Genomic DNA, 12,152 nt, shown 5'->3' with positions numbered 1-12,152 from the left:
GAGGCACGCCGCAGTGGAGGACTCCGGAAATTTCGACCACCTGGGGTTCTTTAACGTGCACCTAAAGCTAAGTACACGGGTGTTTTCGCATTTCGCCCCCATCGAAATGCAGCCGCCGTGGCCGAGATTCGATCTCGCGACCTCGTGCTCAGCAGTCCAACGCCATAGCCACTGAGCAACCACGGCGGGTAATGGGAGTGATGAGCGACTACCACTTTGTCAACTTTTCTGTATTTCTTTGCATTTTCTTGTACTTATGTAAATATATTTGCGTTTGTCAGATGTCCTGAATATCAAACCCAGCCTCACATTCACTCACCCATCCACGAGAAAAGAGGATTCCGCGTCTTCGAACCCCGAGTCGCAACATTGGATGGCAGTTGTGAGATAGTCTGCGCAGCGCTTCAGTTTGGTGTGGTGAATACACGACCTTTTCTCCTTGAAAGTTGCCAGGCTTAACGTGGTTCTTTCTGGTAACAAGGGTGTAGGAAGCCTTGTCGAAAGGTACCTTGCTTCTACACTTAATTCCCTGAGAAACTTGTCGGCACAAAAGAGGTAGCCATGGATTGGAGGAAGTTGCACAGAATGGATCTAAACGCGATATGCAGGGATTTCGGGATTGATTTTGGGAAAGAGCTAAAGAAGGCAGAGGTCACTGACACAATAGAGGCAAGCGGCCGAGATGACGAGGAGATCATGGAGGCTTGGGAATATATTCAGCACCAGAGAAAGCAAGAGCGGGAAGAATGCAAAAAAAAAAGTCTGGAGCGAACGCGACAGTTCAGAATACAGATGGAAGAATTGGACAGGGAACTTCAGTATCTAAGGGCACTGCAGGCATGGTCTAGGCTGCACGTATTTGAGGATGGCGAAAACAAAGAAAGTTTTCTTGAATTTTTTCAAGAAGGTTTGCGCAGAAGTACAGCTGGACCATGACCATTGGTTGGTAGGGTTGCTGGGGGTACTCCCCTGTAATGTGACCTGTTGCTTGGCTCGCCTTTCTGAGAAAAATTTCCAGAATTATGATAAAGCCAAGACTGCATTATCCCGGCATTTTGGTATTCCTGCTGAGCGCATGAAGGAAAACTTGAATGTCGAGTGCAAAATTTCTCCTGTCGAAGAGGGTGAGGTTGTGCAAGTAAACAATGAGCACAAATAGTGCGAGGTGGCAAAGTCCGCAGAGACAGAGCGCGTCGAAAGTGAGGCCGTTGGCGGTCTACAGAGAGGAACCATTCTGAAGGGCGTCCCCAGCAAGGACGAGGCTTGTTCCAGTAGCCATGAGAACATTAAGGAGGTGCAGGAGACCTTCCTCGTATCCGACCACTTGGGCGACTTTCCGGAATCATGGAGGATAGACGCAGATACGGTGGCGGCCGAGCCGAGACAAGACCTGACAGGGCTCTAGCATCTAGCTCTGACAGGGCTCTAGCAGACTCCAGGCTCCAGCATCGGTGACATCGCAGTGCAGTCGTATGCCGAAACCGAGCCAGCGGCCATCCCGGAGAGCCGTCCTTGCGGGGATGAGGCTTGTTCCGGCAACCCTATGAGGGCCAGTGTAGGGCTGCATACCTTCCTTGTGCCTCAGCGCTTGAGTGACTCTCTGGCACTGCCAAGGATAAAGAGCGAAGAAGAGACAGTGGCGTTTCCGAAAGGTGTTCCTTGCAGGGACAAGGCTTGGTTCAGTAGACCTAACAGTGTAAAAGAGGCGCTGAAAACCTTCCTCATACCACCGCACTTGAGCAGCGTTCCGGAATTGCCAAAAGAAGAGAATGCCATGGTGGCCAAGCACGGCAGTAACCTGATGCTTGGTGTTTCTAGCGGTACATTCGATGACCACCTGGCAGAGAAAAATTGGTTCAGGCGACGCAGGATCAAAGGAGCTAAGTACTCGACGCATCAAAACCTCGCGAAAGATGCCCCATCACCACGTGAGACAGAGGGACAGGCCATTGCGCAGAGCCGAAAAGGGTTCGTTGTGACAATTCAGAAAATGGAGGCATCACGAAAGGTTGATAAGGACAGGAGAGAACGCGTCTCTGCGAGTAAAGGGGCGGCAGAAAAGTTCAACTGGGCTGAGACATGCATGTCGGAACCGGGTCGTTCGAATGGTCACTGAGGTGGAATGTGCTGCGAGAGCGAGAACAAAGGGAAAATGGCTATTCCTGCATTTACGGTGTCTCCCTTAGGGACGAGACAGCATGCCGCGAGCACATGGAGTGACGGATGATGGCAGAGAAAAATGTAGGTACCGCAAGCGTGGCCCGAAGGCTGTCAGTCAGCGACCCATTCGAGCGCGCATTAAGAAAGAGTAATTGTATAATTGAACGCTTGTATAAGTCCTTATTTTGTTGTTATTTTTGTTTCTTTTTGGAATTAGTACGTGAGGCATTTTTTTGTTGGTTATTAAGAACGTCTTACTTTTCATTCTAATAGTTCTCGTGAGGAAAGCAATTTTTTTCAAAGGTTTTGCAGGTATATTGAGTGTAGCTTTTTTTTTTTCAGGTTTTAAATAGCACTCTATGAATTAATTTAGCTTAAAGTAACGTGGTCAGCAGAGCCCAGTACGTTTCACTTGAGAGGCACTGGCACTGCACGTGGTACTGACCAAACAAGTAACTTGGCATGCGGCATTGATCCCTTTGTCCATTTCAATCGCTGTGACGAATCCCGTGGTTCAAAAGGGTGCCTTTTTCTTTCATTTTGGTGACTTGTGAATCACGAGCTATGTGGAAATTTTTAGTTTAGAGGGGCGGAGTTGGAGACACAGGACACGTTGCTGGGGAAGGATCCCAGTTCGTTGAATTTCAAGCTCGCTTTACAGTGACCAAATTGACAGTGGTCTTGGGGCCGTGTTGAAGGGGAGAGACAAATGTGGCTGAAACTAGCCGGCTCATGAGCTAGTCTTTTGATAAGTCTTAATGCCTTGATAGGGATGTGCGTGGATGTTAATTATTATTTGTTAATGTATGTTTAAAACGATCTCTATTTGTTTATTGTTTGCCTCAGAGCTCTATGAGTTGTTCCTTCTTTGAGACACGATAGAAACGAAATTGACCAAAGCGTTACAGAACCCTACCATTTAAAAATTTGTTTAGGGTCTGAAATTTATTTACTAATTAATTTGTTTAGGTTCTTTTGGGCAGTGCTCCTCTATGGCTGCCTTTCTGGCACTCGCTGGTTCTAACCTCGGGATTAATTATATTACCTGGTATATCTCGGAAGGGCTTTGGGCGCTTGCATTGTCGCTGCTCGGGCGTTGTGTGGACTTGGTCACTAAAATGCCAGTTCCGAGCCTACGACCTGCAGCCAACCCTCCCTCCAAGATGGCCTTTGGACGTGATTCTCCAAGCGAGCCCCGGACTTCGAGCCGGAGCTGAGCCTGCTGAGCAGCCAAGGCCTCTTCAAGTGGCCCTGATGAGCTGCCCCCCTTTCAAGCCCTCTTCCTAGCAGTGGACGGGCTGTTGTGATCGGCATTTCGACCCTCCTAGCTCGAGCTGAGCCTGCTGAGTGGCCAAGGATTCTTCAAGGGGCACCGATGAGCTGCCAACTTTCGAGCCCTCTTCTTGGCGGTGGACATGCTATTGTGAACGGCCTTTCAACTCTCCCGGCGAGCCTGGGACTTCGAGCCGGAGCTGCGCCTGCTAAGCGGCCATGGCACCATGAGCTGCCCCCTTTTGAGCCCTCTTCCTGGTGGTGGATGGGCTGTTATGAAAGGCCATTCGCCCCACCGCACCTCTTGGCTACGGCTTCCACGATTGTGGTTAAAGGGCCAACGGCCTTGTCGGGATGGTTCTCGACACGGATGAGTTATTGCCAGCGTGGGAGTGCCCCATTCATGAGAGGTTTCAGCCATTAGCAATGATACAGCTGTCACCTGTCAGCAGCACAAACAGGCGTCCAAGCCAGAGACGCGCTCAGTATGACCCGCTCAGTATGACCCTCTCAGAGTACGATCGGCGTTGGTGAAAAGGGCGACCTACCTCCGGATTGGTGGGACCTGATGTCAGTGGCCTCCTGACACCAGATTGGTGGGACCTGATGTCATCAACCCCCTGGCACCGGATTGGGGGACGTGACCAAACAAAGATCATACACGGCATAAAAGGAGCTACGGACGGCGAGAATGATGAGCGACTACCACTTTATTAACTTTTCTGTATTTCTCTGTATTTCTTTGTATTTTCTTGTACTTATGTAAATATATTCGTGTTTGTTCAACGTCCTGAATATTGGACCCAGTCAATGTCCTACAACCTTCGCGAATTGCAAAGGTTCTGGGATCGTTCCCCACCTGCGACAAGTTGTTTTTTCATCCACTTTCATTTGCATTAATTTATCGTTTCTTTATTTCATTTATTAAGCACAAGTAATTTCCCCTATGTTGTCTTTGGTGTCAGTGTTTGTTGGCTTCTTATGATACGACAAATAAAAATGAGGCCCCTCGGTTAATCCCCTTTCTTCTTGTTTATTACATAACGAGGGTCTTGGATCTGGCAACATTGATGCCTTAAGGTAGCACTTGTGGGTTTATTGACCGGTTGCCTACATCCAAAAAGATCACATTCTCGTGACGCTTGTGGCAAAAAGGATGTTCCACATCCACCGCCAAGGTCTGTATGTGGTGGCACAGGCTAACACTCCCAGGGTTCTACTAGGACACATAAATACCCAAGAAAGTGGATGGGGAAACGGCCCTGAGGTAGCTTAATTGGTATGCATCGCACGCGAAATGCGAAGGTTGTGGGATCATTCACCACCTGCGGCTAGTTGTTTTTTCATCCACTTTCATTTCCATTAATTTATCGTTTCTAATTTCATTTATTAGGCACAAGTAATTTCCCCTATGTTGTCCTTGGTGTCAGTGTTTGTTGGCTTCTCATGATCTGGTTATGAAAATGATATTTTCTTGGCACTTAAATTTTGTTTTAAGTTTGTTCAACTGTAATGCTCCTCTTACGTGCATGAAACTAACATTTATTACACTTCGCTTGAAGGCTTTGTCTTTCATAACACTGTCACGTTTCCTCACTTGGGACGGCAGCATCACTCGGTCTTCCCCATCATACTCTCAATAACTTTTATGCAACATTGTAAGTATCTTGAAGCACATTGCTGGCGTTTCCTTTTGACGTGACATGCATGGGACAAACACACAAACAATCCCGCCTGAACACATGCGTACAAAAGCAAAATGATGACTGGAAACCCAAAGTTAGTGCAGCGACTGCTGGACTGCTGCAACTTCTACGAATGACAGACTATGATAACAAAGCAGTGTTCTCCTTTAATTGATAGAATGGCATCTTTTAGGTTGTTTCTTTCACTTCATTATTTGTTGGCTTCATAAAGAAAATAGGGCCCATCCGTTCCTCTCCCTTTTGTACACTCGTGCTAGTGAATGCACACACAAAATAGGCTGCATGTGTTCTGTAAGATATCAGCTGTTGGCCATGAATAAAGAAGTACGCTTGCCTATGGATCCTGTGGCCACACTCTGGACATATGCCCGGCGTCGCTCAAACCAACGGCTGGGCTCTGGAAATTGCTCGAAGAAAAAGTACCGGAAGACTGGACGGAAGTGGCTGCACACTTTTTGGTAGACACGAAGGCGTTCCTCTGGAGCACCCTTGTGCACCTCCTGCGCACCACAGGCCAACATGGTGAGCTTCTTAATGCTTAAAAGGAATGTGTAAGCTTGTGCGTGTTTATGTGTATGCTCATGTGTTTACTTTAGCAAACATACATATTAGCGTACACTTACATGTGCACTCTCACCAAGATCATGCAAGTTCACTTGCAAGACTATATTGAGTGTACTGCAAAGGTCCCACCTTTTATTGCATATTTTTAGGTCAGAATTAAATGTTTTTTTTTTCTTTTACATTGTGCCAGTAGTGTCCAGAAGAAACAAAGTCGTGCTCTTTTCAAACCTCAAGCCCTGTCTGTATATGCTGTACAAATACACACACACACACTAATGTGGCACAAACGTGAACACGAATTAATGTGATGCGGCAGGTGCATGTTCTGCATAAAGGGCATTAGCTGCTGTTTTTTTTTCTGAGTGCTAAGAGAACAGAGACGGTACAATGGAGAGAAGGAGCATCTGAAATGATTCAAAGCGTGCTTTGCGACACAGCAGCGTTACCTGATTTTGCGAGAAGCTCCTCAAGTCAAAGGCAAAGCTCTTTTGGTGAGCTTTTCTCCAATACAGTCAAACCTGTTTAAAATGAACTCGACAGTTCCACAAAAAGTGGTCATTATATCAGTAGTTCATTATATATGCACTCACCCTTGAAACCACTAAAAAATTAACTGCGTTGAAGCTGGCGTCAAAAGTTACAATTTGGCTACACTTGGGTCCAAAAAACAGATTTTCAGTGTAATTTTTGTTGGCAGTGCGTTCCCGCATCTAGCTGAAAACTTTTATTTGAAATGTCCATTTAAAGAATGAAATGCAGGGTCATGTAGCTCTTTCAAAATGGCAAACGCTTTCAATCACCTGTCATTTCAAAACTGTAAGCGCAAGCAACATTTTTTATTTGAGAGCTTGTGATATTGGGGGCAAGCTCCACCACTAGAAAATCTGGCGCCACCGTCGGTGTGACGTGGAAAGAGTGATCACGAGGACACAGCGGCTGTGTCGGCTGCTTCAGAAGCGCCGAAGCGAGCTGAAAATGAAATCAATTGTCACTTACAGCGCATAGATAGACGGAGGACACAAAAAAAGGACGACGTAGACAAGCGCTGACTTCCAACTGATTTTTATTTTCAGAAACAAACGTATATACCCTGAAACACCGAGACAAAAGCGCCCTCTACAAGCAGCAACCCGACATGAGAATGCATTCAGAATTTATTACCCAAGATGAACGAGAGCGCATGTGCGATCTCAGGAAAACCAGTTCTTTGTCTGTTAGTGCGATTGATGGCTTACTAACCGAGTCACCATCGGAAATCGCTGCTGCTTCAATGATAATTCTGGTACTTTCGTTGGAATGCCTAGCTATGATAGTCGTCTCCTGAAAAATTGGGACGCAGCCGCATTGTGCACAGTGAACACCTAGTAAGCCTTCCCGTATCTCTTCAATGAAACGAACTCTTAACCTACCTGATCTTTCGGCACATCGCAAATGTTCCTGTCTCTCTCTATTTCACAATGTTTTTCATTTGAACCCTATTTCAAAAGAAACCCTTCTTGCCCCTCCATGTTGTATTTCGGCCCGCACTGACCACAGCCTTAAATTTGGGGTGCCATTATGCCGTACAAACTTGTACAGTGACTCATTCATCCCTAGGACAAGCACGGACTGGAATCGCCTTCCTGCACCAATCGCACTCATCACTGATTCTACCAACTTCAAGACCGCTGTTCATAATCCCTTTTGTTAATATTTTTGTTAATACTTTTACTACATTACTCTTGTTTTCGACTCACTCCTTTTTGTAATGCCTTCGGGCCTTGAAAGTATGTGAAATAAATAAAATAAATTAATAAATATTACGAAACAATGTCCGTAATTTTATGGCATTCCGATAAATGTCGACTTGAATGGTCCTAATGATCAAGACACCGAATCGCATCATCATCATCATCATCAGCCTGGTTATGCCCACTGCAGGGCAAAGGCCTCTCCCATACTTCTCCAACAACCCCGGTCATGTACTAATTGTGGCCATGCCGTCCCTGCAAACTTCTTAATCTCATCCGCCCACCTAACTTTCTGCCGCCCCCTGCTATGCTTCCCTTCCCTTGGGATGCAGTCCGTAACCCTTAACGACCATCGGTTATCTTCCCTCCTCATTACATGTCCTGCCCACGCCCATTTCTTTTTCTTGATTTCAACTAAGATGTCATTAACTCTCGTTTGTTCCCTTACCCAATCTGCTGTTTTCTTATCCCTTAACGTTACACCTATCATTCTTCTTTCCATAGCTCGTTGCGTCGTCCTCAATTTGAGTAGAACCCTTTTCGTAAGCCTCCAGGTTTCTGCCCCGTAGGTGAGTACTGGTAAGACACAGCTCCAGTCGCAGTCGCAGCAAGAGAATATATATATATATATATATATATATATATATATATATATGACACGTGACACAATATATATATATATATCGACACATGAACTCGTTTATCTTTTATGGGTGAGCGCTTTTACCGTCCAAGAAATGTTATCGCTCAGCGCAGGATGTGTCTAAATGTATCGGAAGTTTCTAGAATGTTATCGATGGTTCTATCCACTGTCTGTTGTTGCCGAACTTTGTGTAATCTGATTGCATGTATGTGTGACACGAATGGCGTAGAACTTTGTGGAAGGCATGCGGGTCCCAGCGATTACTCTGGAACATTCGACGACTGATCCATAAAAGCCTACGTGCTTGACACGCTGATCAGATTTTGGATGATCGCTGACTGTGTTCGCCGCTCTCGTTGTGCTTTAAGTGTAGGCTGTTTTGTGGGCACAGGTTTGCCCAATAAAAGCTAGTTTTGTCTTTCACAGTATTGCTACTGTGTTCTTTATAGTCACTACCATATGACATATATATATATATATATATATATATATATATATATATACATATATAGGTATTTGAGCCAGCTAACTTTAAAAGTGATTTGAATGTCCCTAAACGTTAGTAAGACTGTGCATATTTCATTCCATCATCGACCTAAACTACATTCCCCCTGCCTACAAGATTAACAACTGCACTATATCTACTACTGACTGCTTCAAGTACTTAGGAATTGACCTATCCAAAGATTTGTCTTGGACAAATCATGTAAGCCACATAATTCAGCTAAGAAAATTCTTGGTTATCTTCGCCGTAATCTCTTCATGGCACAACCACCCGTGAAATCAGTTGCCTATAAAACGCTTGTGTGACCAAAACTTGAATATGCATGTGCTATCTTTGACCCTTACCAAACTAATCTCACTAAAGCCCTTGAAAGCTTTCAAAACCGTGCTACTAGATTTATTCTTTCAGATTACTCATATCACACTAGCGTTTCATCACCAAAATCTAAACTAGACCTATTGCCTCTCGTCGTCGCATCTCTCGCCTGTGCGTCTATCACAGGTTTTTTTATTCCATACCTCGTGACAGCCAGCTGGTCCAGCTGGCTCATAGTGTTCGTCGAACAGGCCATCCGAACTCCGTAATCCCACCACAAGCCCGCACCACTACGTTCCTGCAGTCATTCTTCGTCTGAACTGCCCGAGACTGGAATAACCTTCCCAGACAAACTGCACTCATCCGCGATAAAGCACGCTTTAGATCTGCCATTGAGTGTTCCGACTCATCTTTCTAATTTCCACATCATCAATCCCGCCTTTCACATGCCCACCCCTCATGTAATGTCCTATTTTGGACTCTTGAAGTATTAATAAATAAATAAATAAAAATAAAAAGAAATTTATCAATATTTTCGTGATAACAGGGTTCAAGCACGAAAAACAATATAATGAAAACACAATTTATCAATTTGCCCCCCCCCCCCAAAAAAATGGGTTCACATGAGAAATGCTCTATTATTTACAACTATTGAGCATGTGAATATTATGCAGAGCAGAGGAAGTACATTGATTAAACTTAATGTTTTGTACATCAAAAGTGTTCAGCAAGCTCAGCAGTGAGTAATGTTTCATCTGTTGTCCATAATTTCTACATGTACTTGGCACATGCCACTGCTCCGGGTACTATAGGGCCTCCTTCAAGGTTTGCAAAAGGAGACAGAAGCATTCAGTTTTGCTTTAAATCTCTTTTATATGGCGAAAGCTAACCGATAATTAAACAGGTGTGCGAATTTCAGAATACTAAGATTTTTTAATATTGGTTGTGTACTGTGGGAGATATGGGGTTCTCCTCCATGCTCTTGGGACAAAGGAATGACAACACAGTAGTTCAAACAATCACAAGGGCATTTATTGCACCTTTCATAGATCAATGCCCGCTAGCCGAGTTGCTATCCACAAAACATGCCGATGGGCGCGCGACAAATCTTGAAGTCCGACTTACCGCGACCGCATAGCGAGCGAATATGTTCGCCCCATGCTGGATCCCAACGCCTGCTCGTTCGCGCGTACTGTCACGCGAACGGTGGCGCATTCCAAGGCGGCCACGTGAGACGGTCTCGCAGAAGCATGGGTCGGCGCACGCGAGGCACGGCACGTCCGTCCCGCTTGCTTCCCGAACCCCAAGAGGAAGCGCGCCTTCCGCTCCCGCACCCAAGTAACCTCACAGCGGCGCGACACTCGCGCCATCTCTCGCACCGCGCTTGTACCACTCCGACCGCCGCGGGCGCCAGGCCACGCGAGCCGTGCGGGAAAACAGCATATCAGGGGATGCGTGAGAATCGCGCATCCCCACAGTACTAAAGTGCACGCCGTAATTAAGGTGAAAATCTTCTTTTTATAACTCAATGTGGTAGTTAGTATTTATAATTATGGCAGATTAGCGCAAATTGATAATGGACACAAAAGAACAACGTAGACAAGGACGGGCGCTGCTAGTAACTGTTTAGTCTCATGGCACCCACCGATATTTGATGCAGCAGCAGCATACATTGCATAAATGGTTAGTATTTGTGGCAGTCCAATATTTCCGGCTCCCAAACATATGGGAGCCTTAAATATTATCACAACGTCAAAACAGGGGTCATAAAGCAGGAGGTACAGCAGCACGTCGCAGTTTTATTATGAGCGCAACCTCGAGTTCTTCTCCCCTGTGCCTTGACAAATACGCTCATGCACACCCACGTTGTCCTCTTCTTCGAGTACAGGCGCGGCATTTGCGTCCCTCCGAAGGAAGCATCGGCTCGATGCGCAATTTAAGCGTATGAGGGCAGTGTATAATGGCAAAGAATTAAAGATGAAAAAAACGAAAAAGAAAAAGACAAACAAAAGATCAAAAGTTACTTCGACAGGTACGTACGGCTTCATCCTTAACTCATGCACCACTTCGGGTAAAGCTTGCGGCGACTGGAACTATCGTCACTGTCAGGAACGACCTCATAATTCACGTCGCTCAGGCAGCGGATCACTTTGTACAGCCCGAAGTACCGTTGTACGAGCTTTTCGGAAAGTCCACGATGGCGTATGGGTACCCAGACCCATACATTGTCGCCAGGAGTGTAGAAAACGGACCTGTGTCGAAGATCGCATCGTTTCGCATCTTGTTCTTGCTGAATGCAGATACGTACATGAGCAAGCTGTCTGGCTTCTTCAGTGCGCTGGGTAATTTCATCAACGTCGGTAGGTGTGTCGTTACAGTGTCGTCAAACTCGTGTGGCAGCATGGCATCCAGCATTGTTGTGGCTTCACGACCGCGAACCAAGCTGAACGGTGTCATTCCGGTAGTTTCTTGTCGAGCGGTATTGTATGCGAAGGTGACGTAAGGCAAAATCTGATCCCAGTTCTAATGTTCTATGTCGACATACATGCAAAGTATGTCTGCGAGGGTCTTATTAAGACGCTCAGTTAGTCTGTTCGTCTGGGGATGATATGCGGTTGTTTTCGGGTGGCTTGTACCACTGAGTCTGAGAAGCGAGTCAAAAAGTTTGGCAGTGAAGGAAGTTCCCCTGTCTATGGTGGCTACTTTAGGTGCACTGTGCCTAAGGACGATGTTTTCGATGAAAAAATGAGCTGCTTCGGCTGCTGTGTTCTGCTGTGTAGCTTTTGTCTCTGTGTAGTGCGTCAGGTGGCAACAATGATCTATCTGTTGCCAGCTGTAAAAGTTGGAAATGGGCCCAGGAAATCCATTCCAAGTTGGGCGAATGGCTGGCCCGGTACCTTGACCGGATGTAAGAGACCTGCGGGCTTGCCAGGAGGTGCTTTGCAGCTTTGGCAGTCTGCCCATTTTTGTACATGACGTTTTACAGCAGTGGGTAGCTTCGGCCAGTAGTGCTTCCATCGAAGTTAAGACAACGCTTTTGTGTAGCCTAGATGACCTGCAGTGGTTTCATCGTGGCATGCTTTTAGTATTCCTTTCGTAGTGATGCCAGTACGACAAGCAGGTATGTGCTGCCATTGGCAGAAAAGTTCTTATAGAGAACATCATTCTGGAGACAAAATGATGGCAGTCCTCTGGCATAGAGTTGCGGAACATCTTTACTTCAGCCTTCCAAGAAATCAATCAGTGGGAGCAGCTCT

The 12,152-nt window shown here is 46.0% G+C and overlaps 1 protein-coding gene and 1 long non-coding RNA gene across 10 annotated transcripts in view; one reads left to right on the top strand and one right to left on the bottom strand.

The window, feature by feature from the left end:
* The window catches only part of tefu (Serine/threonine-protein kinase tefu), a 1,084,056-nt gene that overhangs the window by 89,094 nt on the left and 982,810 nt on the right, over positions 1–12,152 (bottom strand). For all 9 annotated transcript variants that reach the window (XM_070538252.1, XM_070538256.1, XM_070538258.1 and 6 more), the window contains one exon: positions 5,473–5,638. In XM_070538252.1, coding sequence (XP_070394353.1) covers positions 5,473–5,638 — 166 coding nt within the window. The remainder of the gene's footprint in view (positions 1–5,472; positions 5,639–12,152) is intronic.
* The window catches only part of LOC135917943 (uncharacterized), a 113,494-nt gene continuing 112,051 nt past the window's right edge, over positions 10,710–12,152 (top strand). The window contains exon 1 of the long non-coding RNA XR_010569465.1: positions 10,710–11,259. This is a non-coding gene — a long non-coding RNA (uncharacterized lncRNA). The remainder of the gene's footprint in view (positions 11,260–12,152) is intronic.

This window comes from Dermacentor albipictus, chromosome 5 (assembly GCF_038994185.2).
Source record: "Dermacentor albipictus isolate Rhodes 1998 colony chromosome 5, USDA_Dalb.pri_finalv2, whole genome shotgun sequence".
Lineage (NCBI taxonomy): Eukaryota > Metazoa > Arthropoda > Arachnida > Ixodida > Ixodidae > Dermacentor > Dermacentor albipictus.
The sequence above is the reverse complement of the archived record's forward strand: the minus strand, read 5'-3'. Positions and strand labels throughout refer to the sequence as shown.